Genomic DNA, 15,136 nt, shown 5'->3' on the forward strand with positions numbered 1-15,136 from the left:
CTTTAACTGATGCTAAAGTTAGTTTCACAAATCACATATTTTTTCGATATAATCTTAACACTGTAGTAAATTTACTTTAACTGGATGTTTTTCTTGAGTTTATATCATGTTAGGTACAAATATTAAAAGAAATAGTTTATTATAAATTGTGTTATATATCGAGTTGGTCAACACATGTGCTGTCTTTAACTAGACACAAGATGTGATATTTTAACACATTCGTTTTAAGAGTGTATTATAATAGCAAAAGTGCAGCTGATTTAATTTGGTTATCTGTGCCTTAAAGGAATAGTCTACCCTTTTGCCATATTAAACTATGTTATTACCTCAACTTAGACAAATTAATACATATCTATCTTTTTTCAATGCGTGCACTGTCAGCGCGTCGTGTACCAAACAGGGAAGCCACCAAACACTTCCGTGTTTTCCCTATTTAAAGACTGTTACATGAGGAGTTATACTAGTAAGTATGGTGCCACAAAATAAAACTTTTTTTTGGTACCATATAATGAATAGGGCTAGGCTAAATGCTAACACATTCACAACGCGCTGTACAATGCACGCATTGAAAAAAGATAGGTATGTATTAATTTGTCTAGGTTGGGGTAATAACATAGTTTAATATGGCAAAAGGGTAGACTATTCCTTTAAGGCAAGTACAATAAAAATAGCAACTTGTATGTCTTTGATCTGTATATGTGTATGTAGGTAGGAGTTACCATGTAACTCTTACGTTTGCGGGCTGTAAATGATAGGGGTGTTTGTTACCCCCTTCTGTATTTACCAGGTAACTCTTACGTTTGCGGACTGGTTACTTAAAGGTTACTCTGGGAGGAGAAAGTCATTATTTCAAAACCACCATAAAAAAGCCAGACTACGTTAGGTCTGATGAAACAAAAATGGAACTGTTCGGCCATAATAATAAACAATATATTTGTTGGAAAAAGATTGAAGCTTTGAAGCCTCAGAACACCAACCCAACTGTGAAGTATGGGGGTGTTAGTATAATGTTGTTGGGCTGCTTTGCTGCAAAAGGGACTGGTGCACTTCACAAAATAGATGGCATCATGAGAAAAGAAAATTATGTCGACATATTGAAACAACATCTGAAGACATCAGCCAGGAAGTTAAAGCTTGGGTGCAAATGGGTCTTCCAAATGGACAATGACCCCAAGCATACCTCCAAATCAGTTACAAAGTGGCTTAAGCACAACAGAGTGAAGGTATTGAAGTGGCCATCACAAAGCCCTGATCTCAATCCCATTGGAAATTTGTGGGCGGCACTGACAAGGCCAGTGCGAGCAAGAAGGCCTACAAACCTGACCCAGTTACATCAGTTCTGTCAAGAGAAGTGGGCCAAAATTGCTTGTCGAAAGATACCCAAAACCTCTGGCCCAAGTGAAACCAAATACTGAGGAAATGTATGTATACTTCTGACTTTGATGAAAGTGATAAGAAAAATACATTAAAATTCTCCCTCGCTGGATTCTGACATTTTTAACAAATGCAAGAAATATGTTCATATTTATTAACCTAACAGAAAAAGTTTACTCTAATTTAATTTATGACAGTAAATAAATAAAAGTTTTTGTGTGTTTTTTTCTGAAGTGTATGTATATTTGATATGAAAGTTAGTCAGCACATTTATTTGGTGGTTTTCACATGAAGGCAGGGGTCTCAGATTGTTAGAAATGTAAGTGGCAAATGCCAAGGAAAAGAGTGAAAGCTGAGCTCTATAAAATGTCTTTTAATGTCTGTTTATGCACACATTTTGATTTCTGTGAGCTGTGCCCCCTTAAAAAGAATTGGTGCATGACTCCCCTGCTGTCCAGTAATGTCTTTCAGCTGAGATATTTACTCTAGAAATGATTTGATTGTTAATAAATAATCTGTGATGCACATGAACTTTGTTTCTCCAAACACAGACAGAACACAACAACCAGAGAGAGAAGAGAGAGAAAAGTTTCTTCTCTGCGTTAAGTTGGTGAGTAAATAACGTAAACCCTAACTTTTAGTGTGTATACTGTATAGTTAAAGTTTTATCTATTGGTTTTGAGGTACATATATATTCAGATACAGACAGTATTTTCTTTCGGTAGGTCCAGTCAGTGGCAGTGCATATAAGGTACAGTAATAATTATGGCTAAAATGTTTACCAGAGACTGTCTGTATTGTTTTATTTTGTTGTTGTTTTGGCAGGTATTTTTCACACACACAGGGGATCAGTGATGGATCTCCGGGTCCTGTTCGCTCTCATTTGTTTGTCTGGTTTTTTCTGTGGCACAAAAACCGAAGAAACCAGATCTTCTGATGTCACGGACCTGGCCTTCAGAAACACTGACTTCGCCATCAACCTTTATCGCAAGATATCGCGTTATCACGACAATAACATTGTCATCTCACCGCTTAGCATCTCCACGTCTTTCGCAACGCTCTTACTGGCGGCCCGCGACGTGACACGCAGTCAGATCGTGCGTGGGCTGAATCTCGAGCCTCTGGATGAAGATGTTAGAGTTATTCCTGAATTATTCCGGGAGCTCCTGAGGAACATCAGCATCCTGCAACAGAGCACAGCGCTGTTTGTGCACCAGCAGTTTCAGCTCGAGGCGCTCTTCAGCGACCACATGAAGAAATACTTCGGCGGGGACGTCATCACCGTCGATTTCGGCAAGACTGACCGCAGCAGGGACATCATCAATGATTACGTCAGCACAAAAACCGGCAATAAGGTGCGTGAGATGGTGAAGAGTATCGCGCCGCTGACCCAGATGATGCTGATCAACACCATCTATTATAAGGGTAAGAACTTTCACAAATGATTGCTTTAAGATATTTGACATTTTATCTTATGAAATGTATAGAAGTGTAGCCTATACGCCTCATGCCAGAAATGTGCAATTGAAAGCAATAATTTGTAAGTAACACTTTTGTTCCTGAAGGTGACTGGCAGCGTCCTTTCAATCCGAACAGCACTGAAATGGGTCGCTTTTATATCGACAAGTACAATGTCGTCGAAGTTCCGATGATGTTTGCGGAGGATAAATTCTTTACGACCGAAGACGCTGAGGTAGGAGTGCGCGTTCTTCGGCTGCCGTATCGTGGTGATGCGGCGCTACTGATCGTCCTGCCCGACTCGTCTGCAGATTATACCGTAATAGACGATGAAATCAACGCTGAAAGAGTTTTCAGATGGATCAAAAACATGAAGCGAGTGTGAGTGCTAGATACACATTTAGATTTACCTTTGTGTTGGTTTAACTTGTTTTTTACTCTACACTACCTCTCTTTCTCTCTTATACACGTACTCAGAAAGATGGAGGTTCATCTGCCCAAGTTTCAGATGGAGCAAAGGTACGCAATGCATGAACTTCTACCTCATCTGGGCATCAATAGTGTTTTTATGGACTCTGCAAATCTCACAGGCTTGAGTAAAGATGTGGGCGTAAAAGTCTCACAGGTAACTGCAGACACTCAGACACTGTTTGTTAGGGTGTTTGTGCTTCTTACAGTGAGTCTGTATGTCTGATGTGTGCAGGTGATGCATACTGCCGTGATAGCGGTGGATGAAACCGGCACGACTGCAGCTTCTGCAACATCTGTGGGAATCACGGCTTATTCTTTACCAGCCACATTCAGAGTCAACCGACCGTTCTTCTTCTTCCTGTACCATGAATCCACTCGCAGCCTGTTGTTCACGGGAAGAGTGATTGACCCCACAAAAAACTGAGCGTCTCTGTCTCTAACCTATACACTAAACACGCTCAAAATAAACAGTGAGCATCGGCTGGCGTGAGGAGAAATCCCATTAAAAACAGAAATTTGTTCTGATCAGACAATAAAAGTAAAACACACACAATTTACCTTCTAAGAATCAAAGATAAAATAAAGTGAGGTTATTGTCCTTGTGCAGTTTTTTTATTTGACAGAAACTAACCCTAAAACAATCAACTACTGCAGCAAAGACATTGAAAAATGATCATTACAGCAAATGTGCAGCAGATGATCAATCTCTCTAACTTCACAAGAGTCTTGAGACAAATCTGCTCCAGTAAGTAATAATCTCAGAAGAATGATCTTGTATCCGCTCATCTGATTTTTGAATATTTTTTTCTAGAGTACTCTGCTATAGGTCAGGGTCTTTGTCTGAAGAATCATCTTCTTCATCTCAGTTGGTCTAACTAAACGAAACATTACAGACATCAGCTCATAAAGCAAAAAAGTCTCTTACTTGTTAAATACAGAATTATTATGGGGGATGCAGGACATTAATCGAGTAATACATTAATAGTTCATGAATGCATGTGATCATACAGACTGTGTGTGTACCGCTTCAGACTGATTTGTGTACATCTTATGGGGACACTTAAAGCATCTCTTATATTAATTTGGATGAGCTTACGATGAATATCTGCCCAGCTGGATCACAAACTCAAACATTTCTATATCAATTCAACAGAATGTGTGAATGATGAGTGATAAATGCACAACTTTTATTAGCTCCTTTTAAAACTTGATAAAAAAATCTAAAAGTCATTATTTTTATGTGTATTAAGTAGGCAGTCAGTCAACATTAGTCAACTGCTTTACAACTCATGAACCCTAAATCCCAAACCCCACTTATAATAAATGACATTATAAAGACACAAAAAAAAATCTTAAACACGGGAGTGAAACAACAGCTCAAAGTAAACTCGCCATCTGTCTCTAAACCGAGAATACAAATAGGCAGAATACCTGGCAATACGAACAAACCCGGAAAGTCCTAACTTAACCCTGTACAGACTCAGTGATCATAATTTCACTATAGAGATAGACACATTTCTTATGTTCTTATTCTTTTATTTCTATAACTTTTTATTTTACTTTTAATTTTGCACCATATACTTTGTTTTATTTTTACTTTTATTGCACTATTGGACACAACCCAGCTGCTTTGCCAATACAAATCTATAGTTATTGTCATAAAGCAAACTTCAATTGAAATTGACATACAAACAAACAAACCTGCTTACACGACAGATTGTGTTCACACTGCAGCGTAGAAACAGAACTGCACTTTTTAACGTCATGCCCAAATTCGAAAAACATTTTTCACAAAGACTTTAATCAGATTCATTAAAATGACAAACTTAAACCTGGCTGTGATATTAAGTCGTGTCATGAGAAAAGGAACAGAACCCTAAAATAACCAAAACAATGAATAAAATTGCAGAAAAATCACAGGATTTTGTATTTTATTATCTTATTAAAATTGTATACCTTTATGTTTCATGTGTATTTATTTGTAAATGATATTTTTTTTTATTATAGATTAATAATTCTATAGATATAATTATAATTCTATGTTTTTTACCATGCCAAAAAGCTAGTTAAATCGGCATCAGATAGATGAAGAAAGCACCCAGCACCTTTAATTCCACATCAATATTTGTTATTATTGTGTTACTGTATTTATGTATATGCTTTTGCAATCTTGTAAGTACACATAATAATACAAGTACCTGATAATAATGCAAGTACCTGAGAGGAGAGAGAGAGAGAGAGAGAGAGAGATCTCGACACTGTAAGTCTTCGCGCTGACAGTCTTTATAGAGTACTCATATATGTAAAATGTGGTCTCTACATTCTCAAACAATTGATTTTAGAGATATTTTATATAATTTGTGGGCGCTCGGGACCCGCTATCAATATTCTGGAACTTCCGGAAGAGATGGGAATCACATTACATAATAAAGCACCTTTTGGAATGCATTTGCAAAAACAGTTGCGGGTATTTGAATGTGAAGCTTAAATACATTATTTTAAACTTAATGGTGTTTTGAACAATTAAACGTTGTTTAAAAAAAAACATATATTATCGTTGTGCGCCCCCTGCAGGTGTCTGATTGGTGGTCGGCGCTCTATGACGTCACTGACATCATGGCTGCGCCCTTGTGTGTTGCATGTGCGTGAAGAGAAACACAGAGTCGGTAAGATTTATTGTTTACACTATTTTATTTAAAGTAAATAACATGTCATCTGAATTGTGATTATTTTGACGTCTTCGGATAAATCACTAGAATAATGTGTATGTTGTTAATATGATGTTTGACCATCGAGGTGATTATTTATCACTGCGCTGTGATACACGACGAAAACTACTCAAATGTCTTTGTTGGTAATACCGTGATATTATTTAAATATTGTGTACCATAGAGTAAATAATATAATATATAAATATGTTCAACTGTATTGTGTATATAAAAGTAATATGGTATTACCATATTAACGTAGTTATGTTTCTCTCTCTCTCTCTCTCTCTCTCACACACACACACACACACACACACACACACACACACACACACACACACACACACACACACACACACACACACACACACACACACACACACACACACACACACAGATGAAAATGAAGGTGAAAAAGGTGAAGAAGAGGTTTGTCTCATCTAAAAGAGGGATCCTGGTGAAGGGTGAATGGAAAGCGGTGAATGTGGATCCCAGTGTGTTCTCTAATGAGGGTTTGGAGGGTTTGGTGTGTTTTGAGGAACTGACTGATTATTCCCTCGTGGAACCTGAAAAGACGACTAATGCAGAAGAGATTGTCAAGAAAACTAAAAAAGACAGAAAAAGAAAACACAGTGAAAGCGCTGAGGCTGAAGAGCAGCTGGAGTCTGATGCTGAAGACAAACATGAAAGAAAGAAGAAGAAGAAGAGAAATATGAGACTTCACAAAGATGAAGCATCTCAGAATGTGGATGAAGAACATGAAGATGATGAGATCTCGCAGGAGGATTGCCCTAAAGATCAGACTCCAGAAACACCGTCTAAAGTGTCCAAGAAGAAAGATAAAAGAAAGCGCAAGAAGAAAAAGAAGAAACTGGTTTCAGAGGAGATAAAGTCTGAGGTGAAAAGGTCTGAAGAAGTTGTTGCTCAGTCTAAGACAAAGACTAAAAACTGGACTAACGCAGCTCTTGCAGACACCGAGGGGCAGGACGCAGATGTGTCTGCGTGGCAAGACCTGTTTGTACCTGCGCCTGTTTTAAAAGCTCTGAGGAAACTCGGGTTTTCCGCACCGACTCCGATTCAAGCGCTCGCAATTCCGCCGGCCATCCGAGACCGTTTAGATATTTTGGGAGCTGCAGAGACAGGTGAGAAAACCTTATTTGCAAAATGACAAGCGAGGCTTTTGTTGACTGTTGATTTCATCTCGTATGCTGGGAGATGTAATCTGTAAATGCAGACGGTTTACATTTTCTAAATGTAATTCAGTGTTTGTTTGTTTTTTCACCTTCAGGCAGCGGAAAGACTTTGTGTTTCGGGATTCCCATGATTCACACAATTCTAGAACGGAGGAAATTATCAAACCTCGAGCCGTCGGATGAATGTGGCAAAGTGAATGCAGAGACGTGTGAAGATAGCATAGACCTGCAGACAGACTGTGGTGATCAGCAAGGCCCTGATGATGATGATGATGAAGCTGCTGACATCACATCACATAATGCTGATGAAACTCCAGTGAGTGACAGTCGAGCTACAGATGATGAAGCTGTGACAGCAGACGTTACGACAGCACATCGTGAGCGCCCACTGCTCGGCTTGATTCTCACTCCTACCAGAGAGCTGGCGGTTCAGGTCAAACATCATATCGATGCTGTGGCCCAATTCACAGGTCAGTATGAACTCATACAGTATGCTGTTGAGGCTTTCTAGTAAGTGTGCTACTGGTTAATGAAAACACATCATTCATTGTGCTATATTAATACCTAGCTTTTACATTTTATTACTTGTATTCACAGTTTTTGTCCAACAGAATTAGACAAAAATGAAACAAAACTCAATCTTCTTCATTTAGTTATTATGAAACCTAATCAAATGAAACAGTTTTATTAGGGCTGTGCAAAAAAAATCACCTGTGATTCTCATGTGTGTGTTTCATCAGTAAAGCCGCTTCTGTGATTAGAAGTAAATCGTCTTTCAGATTACATGGAGTCGTAGTTCACAGAGAAGTTAGGCAAAATCACATAGATTATTGGAGTCGATTTTCCTCGATTATGAACACCCTTTTGTCTAATTTCTCAGTGAACTACGGCTCTGTATAGTAAATGCCTCTCCACCTGAAAGCAGCTGATGGAAATTTAATACTAATCAACGAACCGGCTTTACTGATGAAACACGCTTCGCAGAATCGCAGGCAATTTTTTTGCACAGCCCTAGTTTTTATTTAAGTAATGTAAAGAAAACTGTAGTATAAAGTAATGCAACACTTCATCATAGGTTACTAGCAGACCCGCCAAACAATTATATCTGATATAGAGCTTGAGCTCAATTAAAAAAATAAATCAGTGTCAACGTTTGCAAAACATTAAAGCAGAATCATGCAGAATTTGTGAGTCATTTTAAGTATTTACAAACTAGATCTTAACACACAAGATGTTCCAAGACACCTGACGGCTCGAATGATCTCAAACAAGAGTTGTGTGACGATATCTTTGCTTTTTTTGTTTCCTAATTTTTGTAAGTGGCTCTGAATAAAAGCGTCTGCTCAATGTTCTCAGAAACACTCTTAATGTTGTGTAATAATGTGTTGGCTGGACACAGTGCCGATGACGTCTCTGCTGCTGAACTTTACTGTTATTGCTAAGATGAACTATAAGACAATTCATTATATATCAGTGGTAATGAACATATATTGTTGTTTTGACTCATCTCTATTGAATGGGTGCAGTGTAGGTTTGATTGTAATTGTAAATGCTTTAGCTTTGATGGCATTTTCTCACAACAGGTATTCAAACGGCGATTGTCGTCGGCGGGATGGCGCCACAGAAACAGCAGCGGATGCTGATGCGCAGGCCAGAGATCGTCATAGCGACTCCGGGACGATTGTGGGAGATGATTAAAGAGAGACACCCCCACCTTCAGAACCTCCGACAGCTACGGTAACGCACAGAACGTCATCTCGGTTACGCTACGCCTCTCGCGTCCGTATGGAGACTGATCTGTTGTCGATGTTTTCAGGTGTCTGGTTATCGATGAAGCCGACCGCATGGTAGAGAAAGGTCACTTTTCTGAGCTTGAAAATCTGCTGGAATTGCTTAACACGGCCCAGTTCAACCCCCAAAGACAGACGTTCGTGTTCTCGGCCACGCTGACCATGGTGCACAGCCTGCCGCTCCGCCTGCAGCAGAAAAAGGGCAAGAAGATGGAGCGCAGCAAACTGCAGCTCCTGATGGAGAAAGTCGGCATCAAAGACAAACCCAAAGTCATCGACCTGACGCGCAAAGAAGCCACCGTAGAGACCCTGACCGAGACCAGAATCAACTGCACGAAGGAAGAGAAAGACTATTACCTTTATTATTTCCTGCTGCAGTACCCCGGACGCACCATGGTGTTTGCCAACAGCATCGACTGCATCAAGAGGCTGAACGCGCTGCTGCTGATTCTGGACTGCGGTCCTATCATGGCTCTGCACGCCAACATGCACCAGAAGCAGCGACTGAAGAATCTCGAGAGGTTTGCGGAGAAGCAGAGGTTAGCATGCGTTTCTTTTCTCTCACGCTCGTGGTGATGACACGTCCGCACGATCTCAAGCGTTGACTAACTTCTGCATTTCTGTTGCAGCTGCGTTCTACTCACCACAGATGTCGCTGCGCGAGGCCTCGATATTCCAAACGTTCAACACGTTATTCACTATCAAGTACGAAACAGAAATCCGTCATATCTGTCGGTTCTGGGTCGGATTCGATTTAACAGGCTCCGTCTCCTCTTTAGGTTCCTCGCACTTCCGAGACGTACGTCCACCGCAGCGGCCGAACCGCCCGCGCCACTAAAGAGGGTCTCAGTTTGCTTCTGATCGGCCCTGACGACATGATGAACTATAAGAAGATCTGCAGAACCCTGGAGAAAGATGAAGACCTCCCTTTGTTTCCTATCCAGACAACATGCATGGCAGCCATTAAAGTACGCTAACTTTCATTTCATTTCATTGCCGGTTAGGGTTTGGCACAGTTAAAAAGTAACACAAAAGTGTTTATTCATTTTATATTTGGCCACTATCTAGTAACTCTACGGTAATGCTAACAGGTTACTTTACAGCGCTGTACTCTCTGTATCTTGGCACACGTTTTGATTTGTACTTGTTTTCTGTGTGTGTCTGTGTGATTGGTTTGAAAGGAGCGAGTGAATTTGGCTTGGAAAATCGAGAAGATGGAATATTTCCACAGTCGGGAGAAGCAGCACAATTCTTGGGTCAGACAAGCAGCTGAAGCGATGGAGATCGACGTGGACGATGACTTGCTGTTGGGTAAGTGTGTCGTTGCTTAGAAAGGGTTAAAAGTAATAACACCTTCGATTATAAAACGGATAGATCCGATTCTTGATGCTGATTTGGTCAGGGACTGTGTTTGATAATCACTTTTTTCAAACAGGCGGGTAAAGCTGCGCTGTATTGTGATTGGACCGGCCTGTCATATGTTTGTGTTTCAGGAGGAAGTAAAGATGAAGATGAGCAGAGAGAGCAGCAGAAGTTAGTGAAGCTAATGAAGAGACAGATGAAGCACTTAGTCTCACAACCCGTGTTTAGAAGCAACATGAAGACAAAGTACCCAACACAGATGGGAAAACTTCAAGTGTCTCATATGCCCATTGCTACAGCGACTACAGCGTTAAACAGCGTCAACAATCACAGACAGAACCTCCAACCAAAGCGCAAACACAAGCGCTGACCAATGAATAAATCTACAATCCTACATTAAAAATTTCAATGTGATGATTTTGGACTGCAGGTAGCAAATGAAACATTTCTCTGGATGTAACACCCTTTAAAACCTTTATTTGAAGTCATGTCTTATGTTGCAGTCTTGACCAAAATATCTGCAATAATTGAGGAGCTCAGATGCAAAAGCCTCTAGATCAGTGGTTCTCAATGTCATTCCTGGAGACCCGCTGCTCTGCACATTTTGTATGTCTCCCTCCCTTATTTAACACACCTGATTTAAATCATCAGCTCATTAGAAGAGATCTCCATGAACTGAACTTAGTCTGTCCGATAAGAGAGACATACAAAATGTGCAGAGCAGAGAACCACTGATCTAGACGCCACCTCCATCAAAAATGAGGCACAGGCCGGGTCACAGGTTTTCTTTATCTCTTTCTAAGGCTATTGAAATATTTTCCAAATTATTCTGTTTTGGTTTTTAAACTCTTGAGTTTTTTTTTTAATCCACTTTTTACACAAATTAGGATTGGATCAGAATTTCTTATGGTCAGTACTGCAACATGTGCCATTGCAACAAGTATTAATGTGAATCTTAACAATTTGTTGTTAATATTAAAATGTATCTTTGCAAAACATTGAATCATTTAATTAAATGTATGCATTTGCCAGATTCAATGCAGCTTACAGTGCATTCAAGCTGTAGATTTTATAAGAATGTGTGTTTGCTGGGAATAAACCCATGACCTTTTCCACTGCTAATGTAATGCTCTACCAGATCAACTACAAGGAAACTTAAAAAAAGGTTTAATAAAATATTTGTTATCTGCAAAGTGCTTCATATTTTCATCTCAAATATAGTTTGTTTGTCTCTATAGACCATACAAAACCCAGATGTGTCTTGGTGTGCAAACGCTGACTCTGTCACAGAAAGGGTTTTCTCTTTGGATATTGGACTTTGAATTAAAAAGTTTTAAATCAACTGCATAATAGATATTCAGGCTATACAAATGTGCAGGGAAACCTCAGCTATGAAACTGTGACTCATTAAAATCTCATAATTTCTTAGAGGTTAAATAGAAATGCATGTACACTGTGGCTTCAACATTTAATCCAGTTGTTTATTAGAAATCTGTGGTTTTCCACTTGAGGCAATGACAGCCTCACTTTCTCTGAAAACATGCAGGTCACTGCTGAAGTCCGGTTCTGCTGCTGCTGGTCTTACTGGAGCTCTTCAGATGGATTTTACTGGAAGTTTTTTTTTTGCGCTGTCACTTGGTTTGTATCTGCGAGTCTCGTGGCTCTTTTCTCCAGGTCTGCTTTCTCCACGATAAATTCCTATTAAAGCGTGTAAAGAAAAACATCTGCTCGATTCTGTTTGTTCCCATGTATTTCATGATGTTTCACACGATAAACTTTACTTGACATCAGCTCTGCTGTACAATACCTTTATCATATCCATCATAGTGAAGATGTCCATGCCTTCTAGAGGTCCATAGTGATTTAGGTAACACTGCTCTCCAAGGTTTCTCACTGCCATTAAAATATTCCCCACCTCCTCCACCTGTTACCCGGCACAACAAGAGCCAGATTACATCCAATGTTTCATAAGAAAGTCGTACAAGTTAAAAACAACATGAAGGTGAGTACATCACGACTTCGACAGAGTTGTTCTGCTCTGACAGAAAGCAGCTGTTGTGAAAAAAGAGTATTCATGTAGTAAGAGATCTAATACAGACCTGATCTCTGGATTCACCCAAACTCATCTGAAGCCTGAACTGTTGCTGTTTCTTCTTCTCTTTTATTTGATCCAACTGTGTCTGCAGTTCTGTTAATTTCTGGTTAGTCATCTACATCAAGAATAAAAAACTATCCAGATTACAGTGTTCATCACAATCTGTAATATTTCTGCAGTAATGTGCATTAACAGCGTTATAGAGCTTACAAAAAGTTTCTGCTTTGAATCTTTCGTGCTGTTTGCAGACTGACAGCTCATTTGCTGCGTAAAAGAGCTGTGACGCAAAGACATCGAAAACTGCATTTGATGTTCACTTTAAGAATCACCAGAAATGACTGAATGTTTTTTTTGAGCTGTTAACAGACTTGATTTAATTGTTGAAATGTTGGAAAGTTAGAGATATAATTGATAAATTACTGCACTAACCACATGCATATGCTCAAGTAATGTTATGTTATGTTATGTGTATGGTTAAGCCAAGAAGAACATGAACCATATAGACCAACCCATATTATTAAATCTAAGGACATTTAATTTGCTGTATGATTTGTTGTGTAAATGTGTTTGTGTATATATTTCACCCACTAGTTTGTATGTGCCGTGATCCTGTTTGAGCGTGTCCAGCTTGTGCTGGCTTGTTTTTAGCTCATCTGTCAGACTGTTTAACTGCTGCAGAAGATCCTGGCGTGAGGTGGACAGCGTCTCGTAGCGCCTGATTATTGGCGTCACCAAATCAGCACCATAGCCGAGATAATCTGCAGGACAAGGATGTGATATATAATCCACCAAACAGAGCAACAACAATGAAAGTATAAAAAATGTTCAGTGTTACAAACAAATTCATATTCTTCTGTAAATAAACTTACTGTCTGGAAGTAACTGAAGAACCTTCAATAGAAACTCTTCAAAAATCTTATATTTTTTCACTCGCTCTTTTAAATAAAGTCGCCTGTTGAATAAATAATCCAGATTTGTATAGTTATCATGAGCAAACGGTTTCTAAGCAGTCATTATTATTCTTATCTTTAATGTTTTGAGCTCCTCACAGAGAGTTTTAAATCATTCAGCCAGAACAAACAAGAAATGTAGTAACACATGACTCTTAAAGTGTTTCACTGGCTTGTAATCATTTTTAGTGCTAAACATCACCTGTGTAGAGATATATTGTGCTGTGTTGATGTTATAGTCTTACTTTAGCAGCTCTCTGTGGCACTAAAAATGCTTCCCCCTATAGATTACCAGCTTTTAGTTGTCTTAATAAAGTTACCTTGCTTGTAATTCTTCGAGCTGTCTAGAAAGCCCAGCTTTCTCCTTTTCTTTAGATTCATTCTGTCGTTTCTCTAGCAGAAATCTTTTCAAGGCACGGCGACGTTTCACCTCATTTTCTTCAACAAATTTCTCAAATTTTGCTGCCCTTTGTTTTGCCTGAGCAAGAAACAACAGTGAATTTTAAATATTTGTTTTTTTTCTAAAGTAACTATCTGTTCAGAAACACAATGTCAAACTAAACTAATTTGAATAGAAACATCAAACAGCTGTTTGCTAATGTGTTAGTTCTTGTTTAGAGACATTTCTGTCTGCTACTTCAAACATAAACCCTATAACTCATAAAGAAGAAGAAGAAAACAAGCATCCATGTAACAGATAGCAAATAGTTCTCTTTTTTTGGTTGATTTTATTCTTCAGATGAACACATGTAATGGTCAGATATGTTTTGTACCTCCAGCTGTTTCTGCTGTAAATCTTCTCTTCTCTGCTGCAGAATCTGCATGCAACCTTTAAACTCCTGACGTTTGTGAAGAAGTTTCCTGTGAACTTCATCCACCTCCACCTGTTTCTTCAGTACAAGTGTTGTCTGGAGTGTGTTGACGCCCGTCTCCAGTATTTCACTAGAACACTTCAGCATTAATATATAATCATTTTTACATTGATTCATATCCACGTAATGTTTTTATTTAAGGTAAGCTCTCTCAACATCAGAGATATATTAACACATTACCTCTGTTATCACGGGGATGTGTTTAATGTGCTCATTCTTTATTTCTCTGTAAAAAAACACACACAGCACAGAAGCGTAATTACTGCCATTACAGTAACTTAGTTTACATTTACATGATACTGTCATTCGCTATGTAACGTTACCTGAGTTCCTCTAACTGCGTTACAAAGATGTTTTTTCTTCGGTTTTCTAAGTTCAGCTTTGGTTGAGGCTCTTCTATTCTCAGCACAGGAAAACTCAAGAGATCCATCTGCGATTTATCGGCTTATAACCGAGAGAAAACACCGAAACAGCCTTGGGGTTTTCCTTCAACTCTTTTATTTGTTGCTAGCTACACACGCGTCGTGACGTTTTGCTGTTGTCATAGCAACGACGCACGTTGGCATCCACAGTGCGGCGCTACAGCAATTACATTGCGTTAAGTCTTAATATTGTTAACTCTTAGGGTTAATTCATTTATTAAACAAACACACTGTGCTTTATCTTTGTGTGTGTGTGTGTGTGTGTTATGAACACATGAATTACGTATCCAAACTTTAATTTGTGTGAAATGTTGTTTATCAAATCTTCATCTTACATTTCCAAAATACTGAAAGCCTTGCGTTGATGTATATGTGATGTGACAGTTTAAACACTGATGAGAATAAACAGTGCAGTCTGCAGGGATCTTTGTGTGTGTGTGT

The 15,136-nt window shown here is 39.0% G+C and overlaps 3 protein-coding genes across 6 annotated transcripts; 2 read left to right on the top strand and 1 right to left on the bottom strand.

Annotated features, from left to right (window-relative positions):
- Nucleotides 1-1,919: 1,919 nt before the first annotated feature.
- Nucleotides 1,920-3,901, top strand: serpina10b (serpin peptidase inhibitor, clade A (alpha-1 antiproteinase, antitrypsin), member 10b). 3 transcript variants are annotated; one of them, XM_055173188.2, is made up of 6 exons: nt 1,920-1,984; nt 2,100-2,125; nt 2,200-2,799; nt 2,940-3,213; nt 3,310-3,457; nt 3,536-3,901. In XM_055173188.2, exons 3-6 carry the CDS (start codon nt 2,229-2,231, stop codon nt 3,725-3,727), a joined length of 1,185 nt encoding a protein of 394 aa, XP_055029163.2. In that variant the 5' UTR covers nt 1,920-1,984; nt 2,100-2,125; nt 2,200-2,228; the 3' UTR covers nt 3,728-3,901. The 3 variants fall into 3 exon arrangements, with proteins under 3 accessions (XP_055029163.2, XP_055029164.2, XP_055029165.2); XM_055173189.2 differs by lacking the exon at nt 2,100-2,125; XM_055173190.2 differs by lacking the exon at nt 1,920-1,984 and having other exon boundaries at nt 2,084-2,125.
- A 144-nt stretch (nt 3,902-4,045) lies between these two features.
- On the top strand, nt 4,046-11,549 carry ddx24 (DEAD (Asp-Glu-Ala-Asp) box helicase 24). 2 transcript variants are annotated; one of them, XM_055173186.2, is made up of 9 exons: nt 4,046-5,969; nt 6,409-7,153; nt 7,300-7,674; nt 8,788-8,941; nt 9,021-9,533; nt 9,624-9,699; nt 9,774-9,962; nt 10,176-10,305; nt 10,488-11,549. In XM_055173186.2, the coding sequence occupies exons 1-9, from the start codon at nt 5,943-5,945 to the stop codon at nt 10,724-10,726; spliced, it is 2,448 nt and encodes an 815-aa protein (XP_055029161.1). In that variant the 5' UTR covers nt 4,046-5,942; the 3' UTR covers nt 10,727-11,549. The 2 variants fall into 2 exon arrangements, with proteins under 2 accessions (XP_055029161.1, XP_073725916.1); XM_073869815.1 differs by lacking the exon at nt 4,046-5,969.
- Nucleotides 11,550-11,816: 267 nt separating this feature from the next.
- ccdc197 (coiled-coil domain containing 197) lies at nt 11,817-14,988 on the bottom strand. Its single transcript, XM_055173191.2, has 9 exons — nt 14,597-14,988; nt 14,454-14,499; nt 14,175-14,351; nt 13,722-13,879; nt 13,321-13,403; nt 13,040-13,209; nt 12,456-12,566; nt 12,164-12,280; nt 11,817-12,054 (listed from the first exon to the last, which is right to left on the bottom strand). The coding sequence occupies exons 1-9, from the start codon at nt 14,701-14,703 to the stop codon at nt 11,962-11,964; spliced, it is 1,062 nt and encodes a 353-aa protein (XP_055029166.2). The 5' UTR covers nt 14,704-14,988; the 3' UTR covers nt 11,817-11,961.
- Between the last annotated feature and the right edge of the window lie 148 nt (nt 14,989-15,136).

This window comes from Misgurnus anguillicaudatus, chromosome 7 (genome assembly GCF_027580225.2).
Source record: "Misgurnus anguillicaudatus chromosome 7, ASM2758022v2, whole genome shotgun sequence".
In the NCBI taxonomy this organism is placed as follows: domain Eukaryota; kingdom Metazoa; phylum Chordata; class Actinopteri; order Cypriniformes; family Cobitidae; genus Misgurnus; species Misgurnus anguillicaudatus.

Coding starts and splice junctions, on each gene's coding strand:
- serpina10b (XM_055173188.2), top strand. CDS start 2,229: ATGGATCTCCGGGTCCTGTTCGCTCTCATTTGTTTGTCTGGTTTTTTC. Junction 2,800..2,939: donor CAACACCATCTATTATAAGG/GTAAGAACTTTC, acceptor TTGTTCCTGAAG/GTGACTGGCAGCGTCCTTTC. Junction 3,458..3,535: donor TGGGCGTAAAAGTCTCACAG/GTAACTGCAGAC, acceptor TGATGTGTGCAG/GTGATGCATACTGCCGTGAT.
- ddx24 (XM_055173186.2), top strand. CDS start 5,943: ATGTGCGTGAAGAGAAACACAGAGTCG. Junction 7,154..7,299: donor TTTGGGAGCTGCAGAGACAG/GTGAGAAAACCT, acceptor TTTCACCTTCAG/GCAGCGGAAAGACTTTGTGT. Junction 9,700..9,773: donor AACACGTTATTCACTATCAA/GTACGAAACAGA, acceptor TCTCCTCTTTAG/GTTCCTCGCACTTCCGAGAC.
- ccdc197 (XM_055173191.2), bottom strand. CDS start 14,703: ATGGATCTCTTGAGTTTTCCTGTGCTGAGAATAGAAGAGCCTCAACCA. Junction 13,880..14,174: donor TACAGCAGAAACAGCTGGAG/GTACAAAACATA, acceptor TTTCTTGCTCAG/GCAAAACAAAGGGCAGCAAA. Junction 13,210..13,320: donor TCTTCAGTTACTTCCAGACA/GTAAGTTTATTT, acceptor CTTGTCCTGCAG/ATTATCTCGGCTATGGTGCT.